The following is a 19,212-nucleotide window of genomic DNA, read 5'->3' on the forward strand; positions in this document are numbered from 1 at the left end:
TTGAAGGGAGCCGATTCTTCTAGCCTCAAACATTATTCTTTCTTTGATATTGAAGAAATGTACTCTGACCAACGTGTCTCGGGACGCCTTTTCTGGTGCTGCTTTAGATTTGGGTAATCTGTGAGCCCGATCTATTATTAGGTCCAGTTCTGAAAATGATGGTATTATGGCAAGGAATAGTTTGCTCAAATAGGGAGCCAATTCTGTAGCTGATATCTCCTCTGCTATGCCTCGTATTTTAATATTGTTATCAATCCTCAGTATCTGTAACTTTATGTTTAAGCCAAACAACCTCATTTTCCAAGGCGTTGTGGGCATCCACCAACTCGTTATGGGCGGTTGTAAAATCTCCCATCTTGCGTTCTATTAGATCAGTGCGCTCATCTAGAGCGTTAACATTAGACTGTAATTTGCTCACCAGGGATGACACACTTTTGTCTATGCCCTTTTGTAACAAGATTAGCATTCCTTTTAATGTGTCTACAGTAATGGGAGCGTCAGAGGAGGGAAATTGGTTAATATCACAAGATTCATCCGTTATTGATTGTGGCAGCGTAAATTCTTCCACCCTTGAAGACTTTTTGCGGGCAGGACTCTTAGTTGCTGGAGAAACGAAAGGGGAGAACGTATCTCCACATGACGCCCTGTCCCCATTTGTTGTTGAGGGAGAACCAGAGGCCCCATCTTCAAGTGAGGCTTCATCTTGTGTAAGAGCTCGTGTAGATATGCTTACGGGCTGGCTCACCTCCTCTTGTAAAACGCCAGTGATTCCTCTTGAGAGAGGGCTGAGTTCGCAAAGTATTCTGTGAGCTTGCTAGGAGCAGTTCTACCCTAATTGCAGTATATATTTAATACATTTTTAAATAAGCATGGTGGACTCTTCTCACAGTGGTGATTGTACCCCTGTTTTTAGAGAGTTATTTAATAAAAATTATAAGTTTTACACATTAGTCACTTCAGTGAATTGCATATACACTATATGGACATGAGTATTGGGACACCTACACATCACACCTACAGGAGCTTTTATGACATCCCATTCTAAATCCATAGACATTCATATGGAGTTGGTTCCCCCTTTGCAGCGAAAACAGTTTCCACTCTTCTGGGAAGGCTTTGTACAAGATTTTGGATCGGGTCTGTGGGAATTTCTGCCCATTCATCCAGAAGTGCATTTGTGAGGTCAAACACTGAGGTTGGATGAGAGGGCCTGGCTCACAATCTCCTTTCTAGTTCATCCCAAAGGTGTTTGATGGAGTTGAGGTCAGGGCTCTGTGCGGGCCAGTCAAGTTTTCCCACACCAAACTCACCCAACCATGCCTTTATGGACCTTGCTTTCTGCACTGGGGCACGATCATGCTGAAAGAAAAAAGGGATGAACCCCAAACTGTTCCCACAAATTTGGAAGCATACAAATGTCCAAAATGTCTTGGTGTGCTGAAGTATTAAGATTTCCATTCACTGGAACTAAGGGGCCTAGGCCAACCCCTAAAAGGCAAACCCATAGCATTATCCCTCCTCCACCAAACTTTACAGTTGGCACAACTGTTCCCACAAATTTGGAAGCATACAAATTTCCAAAATGTCTTGGTATGCTGAAGTATTAAGATTTCCATTCACTGGAACTAAGGGGTCAAGGCCAACTCCTAAAAAGCAACCCCATAGAATTATCCCTACTCCACCAAACTTTACAGTTGCCACAATGTAGTCAGGCAGGTAACGTTCTCCTGGCATTCACCAAATCCAGACTCGTCCATCAGACTGCCATATGGAGTAGGGTGATTCATCACACCACAGAACACGTTCCCACTGCTCCAGAGTCCACTGGCAGCGTGCTTTACACCATTCCATCTGATGCTTGGTGATGTAAGGCTTGCATGTAGCTGCTCGGCTATGGAAATCCATTTCATGAAGTTCCTGGGGCACATTTTTTGTGCGGATGTTAATGCCAGAGGAGGTTTGGAGCTCTGCAGTTATTGAGTCAGCAGAGCGTTGATGACTTTTATGCACTATGCGCTTCAGGACTTGGCGACCCCACTCCGTAACTTTACATGGTCTGTCACTTTGTGGCTGAGTTACTGTGGTTCCTAAACGCTTCCACTTTGTAATAATATCAATTACAGTTGATTGTAGAATATCTAGGAGGAAAGAAATGTCACTAACTGACCTGTACAACGGTGACATCTTATCACAGTACCATACTGGAATTCAGTGAGATCTTTAGAATGACCCATTCTTTCACATGTGGCAATGGGACTGATTAAAACACCTGAATTCAATGATTTAGAGGTGTCCCAATACTTTTGTCTTTATAGTGTTTTTAAGATCTTGTTCATTGTATATTGTACGCTATATGTGATTTAATAAACAGCTTTTTGATACTTTTTTCATAAACTTGGGCTGTTGATCCTCTTCTTTGTCTGGTTGGTGTGTCCATGTCCAGATTAGTTTATCAAGCTTAAAGCATGTTTACCTAGTTTAGTTCTTTATTCTAATGTTGAATTGTAAGGGTTTATTAATACGGTACAGTTTTGGTGCGGTTTTTAAAGCCACAACCAGAAGTGGATTTAAAAAAAGAGAAGTAGAATATTCTACTAGTTACTCAGTTTCACTGCTGGGCAACTACTAAGTGTGATAGAGAAGGTGGTGGTGATGGTGGTGGTGGTGGGGACAGCAAGGGAAGTTCACAGAGAGTAACTTATCAGACATGTAATAATTATCTAACCATACCTGTGACATGTTTACCATCAGTCCAACCATTGCTGAGCATAAACGTTCATCTAAAATGCAACAGATAACTTCAGTCTCAGGTTAGAGTATCATGTGGTTACAAGCTACAAAGGGATAAGTGTAATGGCAGGGGGTAGGGAGACGGACAAGTGAGCCCTAATCTACCCGCCACTCTGTCCCTGCCTACTTGCAACGACCCGCCCTAGGCGACGGGGTACAACTGGGCGGCGGTCCCTGCGCTCAGTAAGTGCACGACAAACACGACAAACATACAAGGAACACAAGCAAGGAAAAGGGGCCGTTGCCCACGGCAACACCGTGAGCAACCAGAGTGGTGAACGAGCCGAGTCAAGCCAGGAGTGTGCGAGGTACAAAACGAAAAGCAGAAGAGTAGTCGGTAAGCCAGGGTCGGTATGGAGCAGGATCAAAAATAGCAGGAGCTGTAGCTGGGCCAGGAACCACAAGGAAAGAAACAAAGCAATAACAAGCACCGAGGGACAGGAAGTGCAGGCTTAAATAGACCGAGGGCGGGAGCTAGCTGAGTCTGGCCAGGTTACGATAGGCTCTCCCACTCCTAAGCCTGCCAGCCTGAATGGTGGAAGCAGGAGTCAGTCTCAGGGATGTATTCTCAGGTGCTGACTGATTAGTTCTGGGAGTTAACCCCGCTGTGCCTGGCAGATCCTTTACAGTACCCCCCCTTTTATGAGGGGCCACCGGACCCTTTCTAAGTGGACCTGGCTTACTGGGGAAACGCAGGTGGAACCTCCTGACCAATACCCCAGCGTGAACATCCCGGGCGGGTACCCAAGTCCTCTCCTCGGGCCCGTATCCTCTCCAATGGACCAGGTACTGGAGGGAGCCTTGGACCATCTTGCTGTCCACAATCCTGGCCACCTCGAATTCCACCCCCTCCGGGGTGAGGATGGGAACAGGAGGTCTCCTCGAGGGAGCCAAGGACGGGGAGCAGCGTTTGAGGAGGGAGGCATGAAACACGTCGTGTATCCGAAAAGACGGGGGTAACTCCAGCCGGAAGGAGACAGGATTGAGGACCTCAATGACCTTATACGGCCCAATAAACCGGGGAGCAAACTTCTTGGACGGAACCTTGAGACGCAAGTTCCTAGACGACAACCACACCAGATCCCCGACCATAAACAGGGGGTTAGCAGAACGTTTTTTATCAGCCTGAGTTTTTTGTACGCTCTGGGACACCTCTAGGTTTTTCTGAACCTGGGCCCAGACTGTGCACAGTTCCCGATGAACGACCTCTACCTCAGGATTGTTGGAACTACCAGGTGAAACGGAGGAGAACCGTGGATTAAACCCAAAATTACAAAAAAAAGGAGAGACCCCTGACGAGTTACTGACCCGGTTATTAAGGGAAAATTCGGCGAGGGGAATGAAAGAGACCCAATCAAATTGACAGTCAGAGACAAAACACCTTAAATATTGTTCTAGAGATTGATTAGTCCTCTCCGTTTGGCCATTGGTTTCAGGATGGAAGGCAGAGGAGAAGGACAGATCAATCCCCAACTTCATACAGAAGGCTCTCCAAAACAATGAAACAAATTGTACCCCTCTGTCCGAAACAATATTGACAGGGACCCCATGGAGACGCAGGATGTGTTTGACAAACAAGGTAGCCAACGTTTTGGCGTTGGGTAGGTTCTTGAGGGGCACAAAGTGGCACATCTTACTGAAGCGGTCCACCACCACCCACACCACCGACTTGCCTTGGGATGGAGGCAAATCGGTGATAAAATCCATGGAGATATGTGTCCAAGGTCTCTGGGGAACGGGCAACGAACGCAGTAAGCCCGCTGGTCGGGACCTGGGAGTCTTGGACCTAGCACAAACCTCACAAGCGGCGACGTAGGCCTTAACGTCTTTAGGCAACCCAGGCCACCAATAATTTCTGGTAATGAGGTGTTTGGTACCCAGGATGCCTGGATGACCAGATAGTGCGGAGTCATGATTTTCCCTAAGTACCCTTAGCCGGAATTGCAGGGGAACAAACAGCTTGTTCTCAGGAAGGTTCCCGGGAGCTGAACCTTGATCAGCAGCAATTTCAGAGACTAAATCAGAATCGATCGAGGAAATGATTATACCTGGAGGCAAAATACAAGCAGGATCTTCCTCCGAAGGAGGGCTGGCCATGAAGCTATGCGACAGTGCATCAGCCTTAATATTTTTAGACCCAGCCCTATAGGTAACCAAAAAATTGAATCTGGTAAAAAATAACGCCCATCGAGCTTGTCTCGGGTTTAGCCTCCGGGCAGATTCTAGGAAAACCAGATTCTTGTGGTCGGTAAGGACCGTTACCTGGTGCCTAGCCCCCTCCAGGAAGTGGCGCCACTCTTCAAATGCCCATTTAATGGCTAAGAGTTCGCGGTTGCCAATATCATAGTTACTTTCAGTTGGCGAAAACTTCCTGGAGAAGTAGGCACAGGGGCGGAGATGGGTGAGGGACCTGGTACCCTGGGACAAGACAGCCCCCACTCCCACCTCAGATGCGTCAACTTCCATGATAAATGGCTCCATTTGGTTGGGCTGAACCAGCACCGGGGCCGAGACAAAGCACTTCTTAAGGACCTCAAAAGCCTGGACAGCCTCAGGAGGCCAGTGGAGGAGATCAGCACCTTTGCGAGTGAGGTCCGTAAGGGGCTTAGCGATGACCGAGAAGTTAGCAATAAATCTCCTGTAATAATTAGCAAACCCCAAAAAACACTGTAACGCCTTCAGGGAGGCAGGTTGGACCCATTCCGCCACAGCCTGAACCTTGGCGGGGTCCATGCGGAATTCATGAGGAGTTAGGATTTGACCCAAAAATGGAATCTCCTGTACCCCAAACACACATTTTTCGGTTTTGGCAAACAGTTTATTTTCCCGAAGGACCTGGAGCACCTTCCTGACATGCTCCACGTGGGAGGACCAGTCCTTGGAAAACACCAGTATGTCATCAAGGTACACTACCAGAAAAATCCCCAGGTAATTTCTCAAAATCTCATTTATGAAATTCTGGAAGACCGCAGGGGCATTACACAACCCAAAGGGCATGACGAGGTATTCGAAAAGGCCTTCGGGCGTGTTAAACGCAGTCTTCCACTCATCCCCCTCTTTGATGCGAATAAGGTTATACGCCCCCCGTAGATCCAATTTAGAAAACCATTGGGCCCCCTGAACCTGATTAAAGAGATCAGGAATCAAAGGAAGGGGATACTGGTTCCTTACCGTGACCTTATTCAGGCTACGGTAGTCAATGCATGGCCTAAGACCACCATCCTTCTTCCCCACGAAGAAGAAGCCAGCACCTACCGGAGAAGAAGAGGGACGAATGTAACCCTTGGCCAGGGATTCCTGGATATACACTCTCATAGCTTCACGTTCGGGACAAGAAAGATTAAATATCCTACCCTTAGGAAGCTTAGCTCCTGGTACCAATTCGATAGCGCAATCGTATTCTCTATGAGGAGGTAACACTTCGGAGGCCTCCCTAGAGAAAACATCAGCGAAGTCCTGAACAAACTCGGGTAGCGTATTCGCCTCCTTAGGGGGAGAAATAGAATTAACAGAAAAACATGACGTACAACATTCATTACCCCATTTGGTTAGCTCCCCAGTATTCCAGTCAAACGTAGGATTATGCAACTGCAACCAGGGAAGACCTAGAACCAAATCATACGATAATCCCTGCATCAACAGTACAGAGCATTGCTCCAAATGCATGGAGCCAACAAGGAGTTCAAAAACAGGGGTATGCTGTGTAAAATAACCATTAGCAAGAGGAGTGGCGTCGATACCCACTACCGGGACAGGTTTAGGCAAATCAATAAGAGGCATAGCAAGGGACATAGCAAATTCCACAGACATGATATTAGTAGAGGACCCTGAATCCACGAAAGCACTGCCGGTAGCAGACCTACCACCAAAAGAGACCTGAAAGGGAAGCAAGATCTTAGTACGTTTCATATTTACGGGAAATACCTGTGCGCCCAAGTGACCTCCCCGATGATCACTTAGACGCGGAAGTTCTCTGGCTGCAACCTTACGCTTAGGACAGTTGTTCACTTGATGCTTGTCGTCCCCACAGTAGAAGCAGAGACCATTCTTCCTGCGGAATTCTCTACGTTGTTGGGGGGACACGGAGGCCCCGAGTTGCATAGGTATCTCTGAATCTTTCGGGGAGGAACGAAGCAACGGAGCTTCGGGAGGCATCATGGGGGAGTCGGAGGAGAAAACACATAAACGTTCACGTTGTCGTTCCCTGAGACGTCGGTCAAGTCGTATCGCTAAAGCCATAACCTGGTCTAGGGAGTCAGAAGAGGGATAGCTAACTAGCAGGTCTTTCAGGGCATTCGACAGACCCAACCTAAACTGGCATCTTAAGGCAGGGTCATTCCACCGAGAAGCTACGCACCACTTCCGAAAGTCAGAGCAATACTCCTCAACAGGTCTCTTACCCTGACGTAAGGTCACCAGCTGACTCTCGGCAAAGGCAGTCCTGTCAGTCTCGTCATAAATAAGTCCGAGAGCAGAAAAGAAACAATCAACGGAGGAAAGTTCAGGGGCGTCAGGAGCCAAGGAGAAGGCCCACTCTTGGGGCCCTTCCTGGAGCCGGGACATAATTATACCCACCCGCTGGCTCTCAGAACCTGAGGAATGAGGCTTTAAACGAAAGTAAAGCCTACAACTCTCCCGAAAGGAGAGAAAAGTCCTCCGGTCCCCTGAGAACCGGTCGGGCAACTTGAGGTGGGGTTCAAGAGGTGCGGTGCGGGGAACTACCAGGGTAGCATCAGGCTGGTTGACCCTCTGAGCCAGGGCCTGGACCTGTAGGGAGAGACCCTGCATTTGCTGAGCCAGGGTCTCACGGGGATCCATAGTGGTGTCAGGGACCAGGGGTAGACTAGGTATGGGCTTGTTATTATGTAATGGCAGGGGGTAGGGAGACGGACAAGTGAGCCCTAATCTACCCGCCACTCTGTCCCTGCCTACTTGCAACGACCCGCCCTAGGCGACGGGGTACAACTGGGCGGCGGTCCCTGCGCTCAGTAAGTGCACGACAAACACGACAAACATACAAGGAACACAAGCAAGGAAAAGGGGCCGTTGCCCACGGCAACACCGTGAGCAACCAGAGTGGTGAACGAGCCGAGTCAAGCCAGGAGTGTGCGAGGTACAAAACGAAAAGCAGAAGAGTAGTCGGTAAGCCAGGGTCGGTATGGAGCAGGATCAAAAATAGCAGGAGCTGTAGCTGGGCCAGGAACCACAAGGAAAGAAACAAAGCAATAACAAGCACCGAGGGACAGGAAGTGCAGGCTTAAATAGACCGAGGGCGGGAGCTAGCTGAGTCTGGCCAGGTTACGATAGGCTCTCCCACTCCTAAGCCTGCCAGCCTGAATGGTGGAAGCAGGAGTCAGTCTCAGGGATGTATTCTCAGGTGCTGACTGATTAGTTCTGGGAGTTAACCCCGCTGTGCCTGGCAGATCCTTTACAATAAGGCAGACAAATATCTGAGCATAAAACAAATTCTGAGAATATTTATTGGACAGAGTTCAAACGGATTGTCTGATATAAAAATAAATATATATATATATATATATATATATATATATATATTCAAATTCCCTATTAAGGCATTCTGGGTTAATAGATTGGAGTCCTTCATTTTGGACCTCTGTAAATTAGCCAGTCTGTCCATTATACGGACAACCTACTGTTTTTATCTACACCATGTAATGCTTTATTTGCCCTGTCGTGTCACTGTAGGGGAATTGAACACTTGTTACCAGGTTCGCTGAATATTTTAACTGATTGATAGGGATCCCGACAGCAGAATATCCTGTAATCAGCTTATTTTTGGGGAACCTTTTTAAGATCTAAAAATAGCAAGATGTAAAGCAATAGACCTTAGTTTAATTGTGTATTTCAGACTAAATAAGATTTTTATCAAAGCATATGGATTTACAAAATGAGATGTCCGGTGCGGAGAAGGATGTTAAGTAGTCACATAACATTAACCATAGGTAGTCTCAAACTCATAGGGGAGATTTTTTAAGACTGGCGTTTCATAAGGCAATCTTAATAAAAAGTTTGTTAGAGTAGGATGTGACACATTTATTAAGAGGTGAAGAACTCTTAATAAACGTGTTGCATCTTTGGGGTAGCCGTGTGCTACAATTTTGGCGATACAATCGCATTTGCATGGAATGCAAGCACAGCTGTATCCGGGCCAAATCCAAATAATTTTTCTTTAAAAAACTACTTTCTTCACCATTCTGCTTCTCCCCTCGGAGAGGAGCAGTGAGGTGAGTAAATTTTTTATGTATTGACCGATGTGGAAGGGGGGGTAGTCTGATCAGGCGAGGCATGGTACAGGAGCCATCACGGGCCTTCATCTTGCTATGCCCCACAGAGCAAAATCTACACCACTTTCTGGCATAAATTATAGTGAATTCCTTTTTTCAAAAGCCGCGAGGACAGTTAAAAATACCAAAATTTGCAACTTACCCCGAAAATTGTGACTTTGGGCCTTCTGTGACTTTTCTAAGCCAGAAAACTGGCGCAGGTTAATTACACTTAATTTCTGTCCCATCACTTTCTAATGCTCAATTTATTGATCAAAATAATGCTAAAATGGATGTAAGTAATTAAAGACATGTCTAATGACTTTTCGTGGCACCATTACATGAGTGACATGGTCACGTAGTGGAAATCCCAGCAGTGACACTGGTTACAAGAATATATAGTGAGCACCAGGATACAGAGCGAACACCAGGATACAGGACAACATACTGGTGACACACCATGAAGCTGCTCTTCCCGGCTGAAGGGTTACCAATTAACATGATAGTGATCTTCTTTATAGAAGGTAAGAACGTGAGGCCCAGGTGAGAGGTCAGAGCGGTGAGATGGAACATGACATTGTGGATCCGAGGCAAGGGTGCCCACAGATGTATACACTGCCTGGGAGGGCAGGCGGAGAGAGAGAGGGGGCATCTGTGTCACATAAGAAGACTCCAGTATTAGACTGGACTCACATGTGCAGTTTTTGATGCTGATTTTTTATAGCCAAATATTGGAGTGGATCCAAAATAGAGGAAAAGTATCAAGGATAGAAAAATTACACTACTACACTCATGCATCTACTCCAGTGTAAATGAAGAGAACTTATTTAATCCTTTATATACGTAAATCACTACTATCAGGTACAGACACAGACAACAAAAGGCCCCTGTTCAAAAACAGCATGTGGTTGCACAGACTATATGACCGTCCCAATTGCTATATTCAGCAATTTATTGTCCTAGACAACGTTCTTTTTAGATTAGAAAAACATGTGACATTGTGACAAGATTGTTAATTAAGTGAATATCACATGTATAGACATCAAACTGAGAATTTAATCATCAAAATTGTAAGCAACAGAAACCATTATATATTAATAAAATATGAGCACAGAGTATTTGCTGCTTCCAAATATATCATGTGCTTGGTTTAGCAAATCATAAAGGGTTAAAGCATCAATGGTATTTTAGCCAAGTCATGAGCTAATAAAACTTCACATCTACACAGACCAGAGAAAACAGAGGAGCAGAGGTAAGAAACACAGAGCCCCTGTTGCTACAAAAATAGAAGCATACAGACATAGTATATATATCGATAGAGATCGATAGATCAATGGATAGAATACAATATATGGCCAGTGTAAATACTGGTGTCATACTAGAGAGACATCTAGCCAAAAAATAAGTGTTAACATTTTTCATATAGATAAATCCGCCTGCAAAAGAACGCTTAAAAGACAATTTTAATATTAAATCCTTAAAATGGGCTAGACTAGCCAATATATTCCTAAAGATACCAGGCTAACCAGGTAGGGAAAGACTAGATAAGGTACCAATAATGAGTAATAATCCACCTAAAGTTCAATTATTGTAGCACTCCCCCAGATATCTAGCTAAAATTATAAAACCTGTCCCTACCTGGACTAACTAGCAAAGTGTGCATTCACACTCAATAAAGATCTGATACCTAGCAGAGTGTGCATTCACACTCAATAGCGGAACACCAGCATGTAGGGGCAGGGCCGCCATCAGGGGGGTATTACTGGTACTCCCGTCAGGGGCCCAGCCACATGGATGAAGAAAAGGGGCCCGCCGGGCTGCCGTCGCCCCCCCCTTGGACTGTTGCCCCCCCCCTCGCAACGCTCACGGCCCCCCTCGCAACGCTCACGGGCCCCCCCTCGCAACGCCCGTGGCACCCCCTAGCGACACCCCCCCCCCTAGCGACACCCCCCTAGCGACACTCCCCTAGCAACACTCGCGGCAGCCCATGCATACCTGTTGTAGCTTCACTGGACGGGGAAGATGCAGCATGTGCTGAAGCTGCGTATGGAGATCCCGCCCCCCAGCTCCTCTACACTGCTGACCGGACCTGCAGGCTGGTGAGTATGTTCCCCTATCCATCCTGCTTCCCATCCCCCTGACCCCATTTGTAGATTGTATAAAGTTGGTTAAAAAGTTTTTTGGTATTTTTTCGTTTTCCTAGCGTTTTTTGCCGCAATTTTCGTAATCGCGGCAAAAATGGCGCAGTTTTGCCGAGATTAAGTAAAAATCGCGGCAAAACCGCGTGATTTGTGCCGCAATTACGAAAATTGCATAAAAAAAAGATACAAAACATGAAAAGTGCTGTTAGGCTATATTCTCACAGTGCGGTCAAGTCACGTTTTTGCAAAAATTGTGGCAAAAAAATGGGATTTCACCGCACTGTGTAACTAGACTAAGGCCTTATTCAGACGGCTGCATTCGGTCCGTGACATACGGAGCGTGTATCGGCTGTATCTCACAGGCTGACCACAATTCATGGAGCCGGACTCCTAGCATCATAGTTATCAGTGTTGCTGGGAGTCCTTGCCTCTCCGCGGGAATACTGTCCCATACTGTAATGATGCTTTCAGTACGGGACCGGGGACAGTATTCCCACGGGAAGGGAGGGACTCCTATGATCATAGATAACTGTGATGCTAGAAACCCGGCTCCCTGAACTGTGGTCGGTCCGGGAAATATGGCCGATACACGGTCCTTATATCACAGACCGAACATGGACATCTGAATAAGCCACTTACTTGCCTCCTATTTTTGGTGCGGATTGTGCACTGAAAATTCACTACAAATTACAATATAAGGCCTTATTCACACGAACGTGTTATACGTCCGTGATACTTATTACGTCGCACGGACTTATGTTAGTGAATGGGGCCGTTCAGACTGTCAGTGATTTTCACGCAGCGTGTGTGCGCTGTGTAAAACTCACGACATGTCCTATACTTGCCCGTGTTTCGCGCAGCACACACCCATTGAAGTCATTGGGTGCGTGCACGGCACACGGAAGCACTTCCGGGTGACGCGCGTGATTCGTGCTACAGTAGGTAAAGAAGTGAAGGGAAACATAAAAGCCCCCCCTTCTTTTCTGTGTTGTAACATCAAAACAGAGTGTCATAATGATGCCGGCTGCGCGAAAATCACGCAGCCGCGCACCATATGCTGACGCCACACTGAACTTTTGCTCTGGCAAAATGCAGCGTTTTTTGCGCGTGCAAAACGGACACGTTCGTGTGAATAAAGCCTAAGGCGATATTCAGACCAACGTGTGTGAAATCAGACGTGTGTGAAGAACGGCCGTTTTTTGTGGCCGATTTGCAGCCTTGCGGGACCCGTTTTCACACATCCCTCATAGACTTGAGTCTATTGAGGGATCCGTGAAAACGCACAAAAATAGGACATGTCCTATTTTTTTACAGGCCCTTCACACGATCCGTTAGAACAACAACCTTGTGAATAGCCCCATAGAAATACACGCAGCCGTGTGACGGCCATTAAAAAAACGTCCTTCACACGGACGATTAACACGTTAGTCTGAATAAGCCCCAACTCATGTGAATGGGGTTTGTCAGAACGTCATGCACGTGCAGCATTTCACCCCACAAATAATTTTTTTTCAGCTTCCCAGTACATTATGCGGTACAATAAATGGTGCCATGAAAAACTACAACTTGTACCGCAAAAAACAAGCCCTCAAGTAAAAAAAATTATAGCTTTTGGAAGGTGGAGAGGAAAAAACAAAAGTTAAAATCCCAAAAATGGCTGAGGAGGGAAGGGGTTAAATAAGCTGCATGCCTATTAGCCCTTATTCACACGACAGGGTTTCCCGGCCGGGTGACGGCCGTTCATAAATCAAGGAACAATAGACCCCTAAAGGGCTATTCACACGACCAATTTTTTGACGGGTCGGGAAAACCGGCCGTCAAAAAATGGGACATGCCCTATTTTCAGCCGTTTACCCGGCCGCCCAGCTCCCATAGAAGTCTATGGGGCCGGGTAATACAAGGCCATCACCGGAATGTGTCCCGAGTGATGGCCGTGTCTACTGTTGCTCGATCTCTCCTCCTCACAGCGCAGAGTGCATGTGAGGAGGAGGAGTGTATCTCATTCAGAAGAAGCGTTCTATGCTGGAGGTAACACTGTGGGGGTACTGCTGTAGCCACGTCCCTGCTCTGCTATGTGCAGGGGTACTGTGTGGCAGGGCTGGGGTGTACAGCAGGTGGAAGGGGGCGCTGCGCTGGCTCCCTTCCCAAATCGCTCTGGCCCGGCGAATCAGCCTCCTTTCCACCCTGGCGCTTCTTCAGGCATCGCTACAGCTATAGCAGCCATAGCGGCTACTAGCGGCGACACCTACCATGGCCGATGGCGCCGCTAGCAGCTGCTGCGGCTGCTACTGCTGTAGCTTCGTCCCTGCTCTGCTATGTGCTAGCCCCACTTTAGCTCCCTGAAGGAACGGAATCCCTGTGTGTTCGGGGATTCCGCTCCTGGACAGAGCGCTTGATGTCTCTGTCCATATCTGGGCAGTGACATCAGGGGAAACTCCTGAAGCGGAATCCCCGAACACTCTGTGACCGGGGATTCCACACCAGGAGAAGCCAGTAACGTTCAGTGTCCATAAATGGACACAGACGACAGGGGCTTTTCCTGAAGTGGAATCACCGGCCACATGGAGATTCCCCTTCAGGAGTTGCCCCTAATGTCACTGTCCAGATATGCCCGGCCCGGAACGGATGCAAAACTAATGCAAACCGGCCGGGAAAAACGGCGGGACACTGTCGTGTGAATAAGGCCTTAGGGTATGTTCACACAATTAGCAAAAACAGTCTGAAAATACAGAGATATTCAAGGGAAAACAGCTCCTGATTTTCAGACGTTTTTTAAGCAAACTCGTGTTTGCTCATCCACTTCTCTTCGTTACCACCCAGCTTCTGGCAGTGCACAGACACACAGCGTGTCCTCGCGAGATCACGCTGTGACGTCACTCACTTCCTCCCACAGGAACTTCATTGCATCGGATAAGCGAGGACACGCTGTTCGTCAGCATCATACACTTCCATTCACAACGCCCAGCTAGTAAAAGAAGTAAAAACGCCCAGATGTACACACACAATACACGCCCACTTGGACATAACTTTAAACACGCCCAGTTGTACTTAAGAAAGGCTCATTTGCATAAATATAAAAATGCTCATAACTTGGCCAAAAATGCTTGTTTTTGAAAAAAAAACAAAACTTACTGTTATCTACATTGCAGCGCCGATCTGCTGCAATAGGAGATAGGGGTTTGAAAATCTGGTGACAGAGCCTCTTTAAGGCCTCTTCACATCGTATTGTTGCCCTAAGTTTACCGTGTAGTCAGGAAATCTCATACCTTACAGTATAAACAACGTAGACGATAATTCACAGGGCTCCATTATGTCCTTTTAGCCTCCGTCGGGCTGGTGGACGTCGGTTTACCTTCTTTTTGAAGGATGAAATGGCGTAGTAAACTTTGTTATTCCGGAGTCCCCAGGCAGCATCACAAGTGCTCTACCCGTGGACTTTGTCCCTCGGAGCTCCTGACATCACTGTCCATATATGTAAAGTGACATCAGGGGATTCTCCAGGGCCGGAATCCCTGGCCAGAATGTTGCCGATGCTCCGGCCGTGTACTCAGGCTTTGTGCAGCTTCGGACGTCACTTTATGTATATGGACATCAGGAGCAGCGCCATAGTCCCTGGGCAGAGCGCTAGTAGAAGGCTCCAGCCCTGTTCATGGACAGTGACTTCAGTAGTTTCCCCTGGGCCAATCCCCAGGCGACGTATCCCACTATATGCCATACAGTCGGATACGTTTTAGCTAAATAGATCAAAATCCGGAGCATGAACCGGTCACTGCCGGCTCCATGGTTTCCTTCACTGTAATTGACATCAGCACCAAAATCATTTAATGCGAATAACGTACAAACGTGAGCGCCACACTTTCCGTTGCCCACCCCGGTAATTGAGGGGGGGGCCCAGACATCATGGCTGTATGGGGCCCAGAAATTCCTAATGGCGGCCCTGTGTAGGGGTAGTGTGCATTCACACTCATATATAACAGAACAGCGCCTATAGCAATAGTGTGCATTCACACTACTTGACAGAGATTGTACACCCAAGAACAAGAGTGTGCATTCACACTGAACGAATTTGAACACCTAACGCGTTTCTGCGTCCTTAGTTTGTATAGGACGTATATTCAGAGCTGTATAGTCAGACAGGGCAGATTAGCACATCAATTTCCTGTGCAATATTATCAAGCCGCCCCGTGATACAATCAGGAAAGAAATATACAGTAAGTATGTATAATAAGGACGAGATATGAGAGTGAAATGAAAGTGATGTTTAACACATCTCCCCACTGGAGGAATTCAAGAAAGATAAGAAAACAGAAAGGACAAAACACCATGGTGAGGAAGGGCAAAAGTGGGAATGGAATTGTCCATGGAAATCAGGAAACACCACGATGCAAAATTATAGGACAAATTACACATTTTCTTTTTAAACTCTTTTATTTAATTTAGGAAAAAACAAAATCTAACATCTTGGGATATTAAAGGCTATGCAGAGCCAATATTATTTTGAAAGAAAAACTATTTATATAAAACAAAGGTGGTAGAAAAAAATTCCAAAAGTAGGAAAATAGAGGGGGCAACATAAAGGTCATTGAAATCTTGTAGACACAGTGTCTACAGACTCTACACTATCAAACATTTCTTGTTTATCTTTTAAAATGATGGCCACAATCCAGTTTAGGTTCACGTTAACTAAAACAAGATGGACTGCCAATTATTTCCATTAGCGAGCAAAGGAGAGTTTTGCAACTAAGAAAATAATAGCAATCAATTTGATCAGAGGTTTGTGATACTCTGCCCTCTTAAAGATGGATTCCACTGGAGATTTCTGAAATATGACGTGTCACAATATCTACAAGATAGTTTACTCTATACCAAAAATGACAGGCTTTTAGGCAAGTCCAACAAAATTGGCCCCCACCTCACAACATCTTCAAATACAAAGCGACGCTGAGCCATTACTGTTAGAACACACAAGTCACGCATTTCCATAGAGGACGCCAGATCACTCTTCCAGGCCAACATATGGCATAGAAATTCACTTATATAATATCACATACGGCATAGAAATTCACTTATATAATATCACATATGGCATAGAAATTCACTTATATAATATCACATATGGCATTTTGCCAATTAAATCTTTTCTTTGAGTCTTCTGGCCAAAAAGGTTGGTGTCCTTATGGACTAAATTTGCTTTAGGCACCTGGGTTAATTGAGGCAAGTTCGGATTTTATTTTATAATGAATTTATCCAACCTAAGAAAGGAGAATGTACTGAATTGCTAGAGCAGACTTTTTCCATAGGTCAGGTCAGATATTCTAATTTCCCATTCCTTACCTATCATGCCAAGAACGCTTCAGTTCCTAGTTTCAGTTTTGATTAAATCTTAACATAAAATCAAAAATGTTGTGTTGGTTTTAAGAACACACAAATAACTGTCCATGTGCCAGGTAGACGTCAAATTAAGAGGAAGCAGCAGCTGCCAACAAGAGGAGAAAAGCTGTTACTCAGACACACCTGTATAAAAGTGATATCTCCAACACTGTAAAGAAACTGTCAGACATGAAATAAGATTTGCTTTTGAACTTGCAGAAAAACGGCATGCTGATTGTAACCACATAGGATTGTAACTTCTCATTTTATTACATTTTACCCCATGGCTGCTTCTTTAATAGGAAAGTTAACTTTCCATATACTGATGAATGCACATAGAACTCAAAGTTTGTACATTTTATTTCTGGATAAGTTTTCTTGTTGGTGACCATGGCTGTGCCCATAGAAATGCTGCCACGTGCAGAAGTGTAACTGAAAACTTTATTCAGACAACTCGTTTAGAAAATTTATCAATTTCTTGCTCCGGTCCAAGTTATCCGGTATTTTTGGTTATCCGTGCACACTAAGGTAGCAGCAGCCATATCCCACAAATTTCATGAAAGCCTTCACTAGAGTTGGGCATCATTTGCACAAGTTAAATATATACAGAGCTATATAGATTGTCTGATACAATAACACAGACAGGATCTCAAACTGACAGAGATTGTTCATGGGACCAAATTCAAGACTCAGTCTCGCTGGTATGTGGCTGATACTAGTGGACTTCTATAATAGGAGTCTTGAGGACACTCACCCTTTCTCCAAAATACAAGCTATAGAAAAACAGTACATACATTTATGTGCATAACATCATTTTAAAAATAAATAAAACGTTTTATGTTCACCACACTACTGTTTCCACTCTCCTCCCTTCCCTTACTAGTTTAATATTTGAAATTTCATCAGATCCTCGTCTGTGGCTCATTTGTCAGTGGTCTGTATAATCTTGGTGTGTAAATGGCCTTAACAATCAGCTGAAAAGAATAGAACTAGTCAAGGGCTTATATTTTCACTAGGCGCTCTAATTTCTGAAATTGACAGTATTTGTTGTAAAGGGTTAATTTAATTTTTACGATGAGATCTCTTTTCTTTAGCGTATACGAGAGACAGGACAGTCCTGAGGATAGCACAACATGGACAACCAGATTACCTCTCAGCAAACCTACATTGATGAATTTAACCCCAAAGATTACTTTCAGACATACTATAAGGCAGGGGAAGGAATCCTTTTTGGAGAATGGACAGAGTTTGCATTACGACATCTACATGAAACTTTTACTAAAGGTAAGTAATTCAACTGAAATAAAGTGTTCCATTATGACATTGATAGTTTAATTACTACTCATAGGATTATTTTACTGTAGTATTTTTTCATCTATTCAATTCAAAATGCATTCAGTTTTTTTTTGTTTTTTTAAAATGTAATTGTAGGCACTAGACTATCATGGGAGACTCGGCTAAAAGAATCTGACACCTACAATCCTGTAATAACCTTCCCTCACTGTACTCTGATATAGTCCATCTGTCCCATCCACCAACTCTTTAGCTCTCAGCTGCAGGACTAACCTAGATGCCGGGCAGTCCATGTGCAGTTCACACGGTCCCATTCGAACCAATCACAATGGAGAGTGCCTGTCAGGGTGGGTGTGTGGACGTGGGACAGCAGCTGACCAAACAGGATACCAAGGCAAAGACAAAAGTTTGAATAAGGATACCAGTGGCAATACAGACAGTAGCGATGGCAGGCTCGAATGGGACCTTGGCAGCAGGCAGACACCAGGTGTGGGGTAATACAGCAGGCATAGTACACGACACAACATGACTCCAACTCTCTACGGCACAGGAAGCACGGGAGCACGGGATACAAGATACAGGTAACAGGAACGGGAACACTGGGAACTGGAAAATACTAAGAGACCATTTGCAAATACTAACATGGGTAAATACAACAATGCTCAGGCAATGAAGGAAGGGGCAGGGCCCTTCTTATAGTCCAGGGTGATCATGGGAGCAATCAGTCAATCTAAAACATGTGTGTGTTCTGGCCCATTAAGCCCGGGAATGAGCTTGAGCGCACACCCTAGTAGTCACTGCCGGACAGGACGGCTGCATGTGCTGGCATCTTTGGGGAAGAAGACGTCTGCAGGATGATAGGAGTCTGCGGTCTGTGACCGTGGACGTTACAGTGCCCCATTTAAAACTTACTGTGCAGTTTCACTAGTTGCCCGTTATAATGGTTAGCACACTGTTCATTGCTGTTTCCTTACTTAACCTGCTCATCGCTATACCTGTAATTGGTCTAGATTGACTGACTAAACTATAAGCTGTTGACACCTCTTTACCTCCACTGGGCTGCTACCTTGTATGTTACTGACCAGCAAGTTTTTGCATTTGGCTTTTTTCTCCCTCCATTTTGATCCCGGCTGGTAGAAGGTTTTTTTCCTAATCCTTTGACCCTCCATCTGTCTGTTTAGTTTTGCCCTGGCTAGTCAACTAGGAGATCCCCTGTTTCATACTAGCAACGACCTTCTCCTTTACGTTCTCCCTATTCTAGTTCCTCTACACACATTAGAATTAACTACTAGACAACCATCATATACTGAAGTCCTGGGCCCAACAGAATATCA

At 45.5% G+C, this 19,212-nt stretch overlaps 1 protein-coding gene across 1 annotated transcript in view; it reads left to right on the forward strand.

The window, feature by feature from the left end:
- The first annotated feature begins 17,672 nt into the window (after positions 1 to 17,672).
- LOC142661387 (nicotinamide N-methyltransferase-like) overlaps positions 17,673 to 19,212 on the forward strand; it is a 56,721-nt gene continuing 55,181 nt past the window's right edge. The window contains exon 1 of the mRNA XM_075838767.1: positions 17,673 to 17,869. Within this exon, the coding sequence (XP_075694882.1) occupies positions 17,719 to 17,869 (151 nt within the window). The 5' untranslated portion in view covers positions 17,673 to 17,718. The remainder of the gene's footprint in view (positions 17,870 to 19,212) is intronic.

Source organism: Rhinoderma darwinii, chromosome 10, assembly GCF_050947455.1.
Source record: "Rhinoderma darwinii isolate aRhiDar2 chromosome 10, aRhiDar2.hap1, whole genome shotgun sequence".
Taxonomy (NCBI): Eukaryota; Metazoa; Chordata; class Amphibia; order Anura; family Rhinodermatidae; genus Rhinoderma; species Rhinoderma darwinii.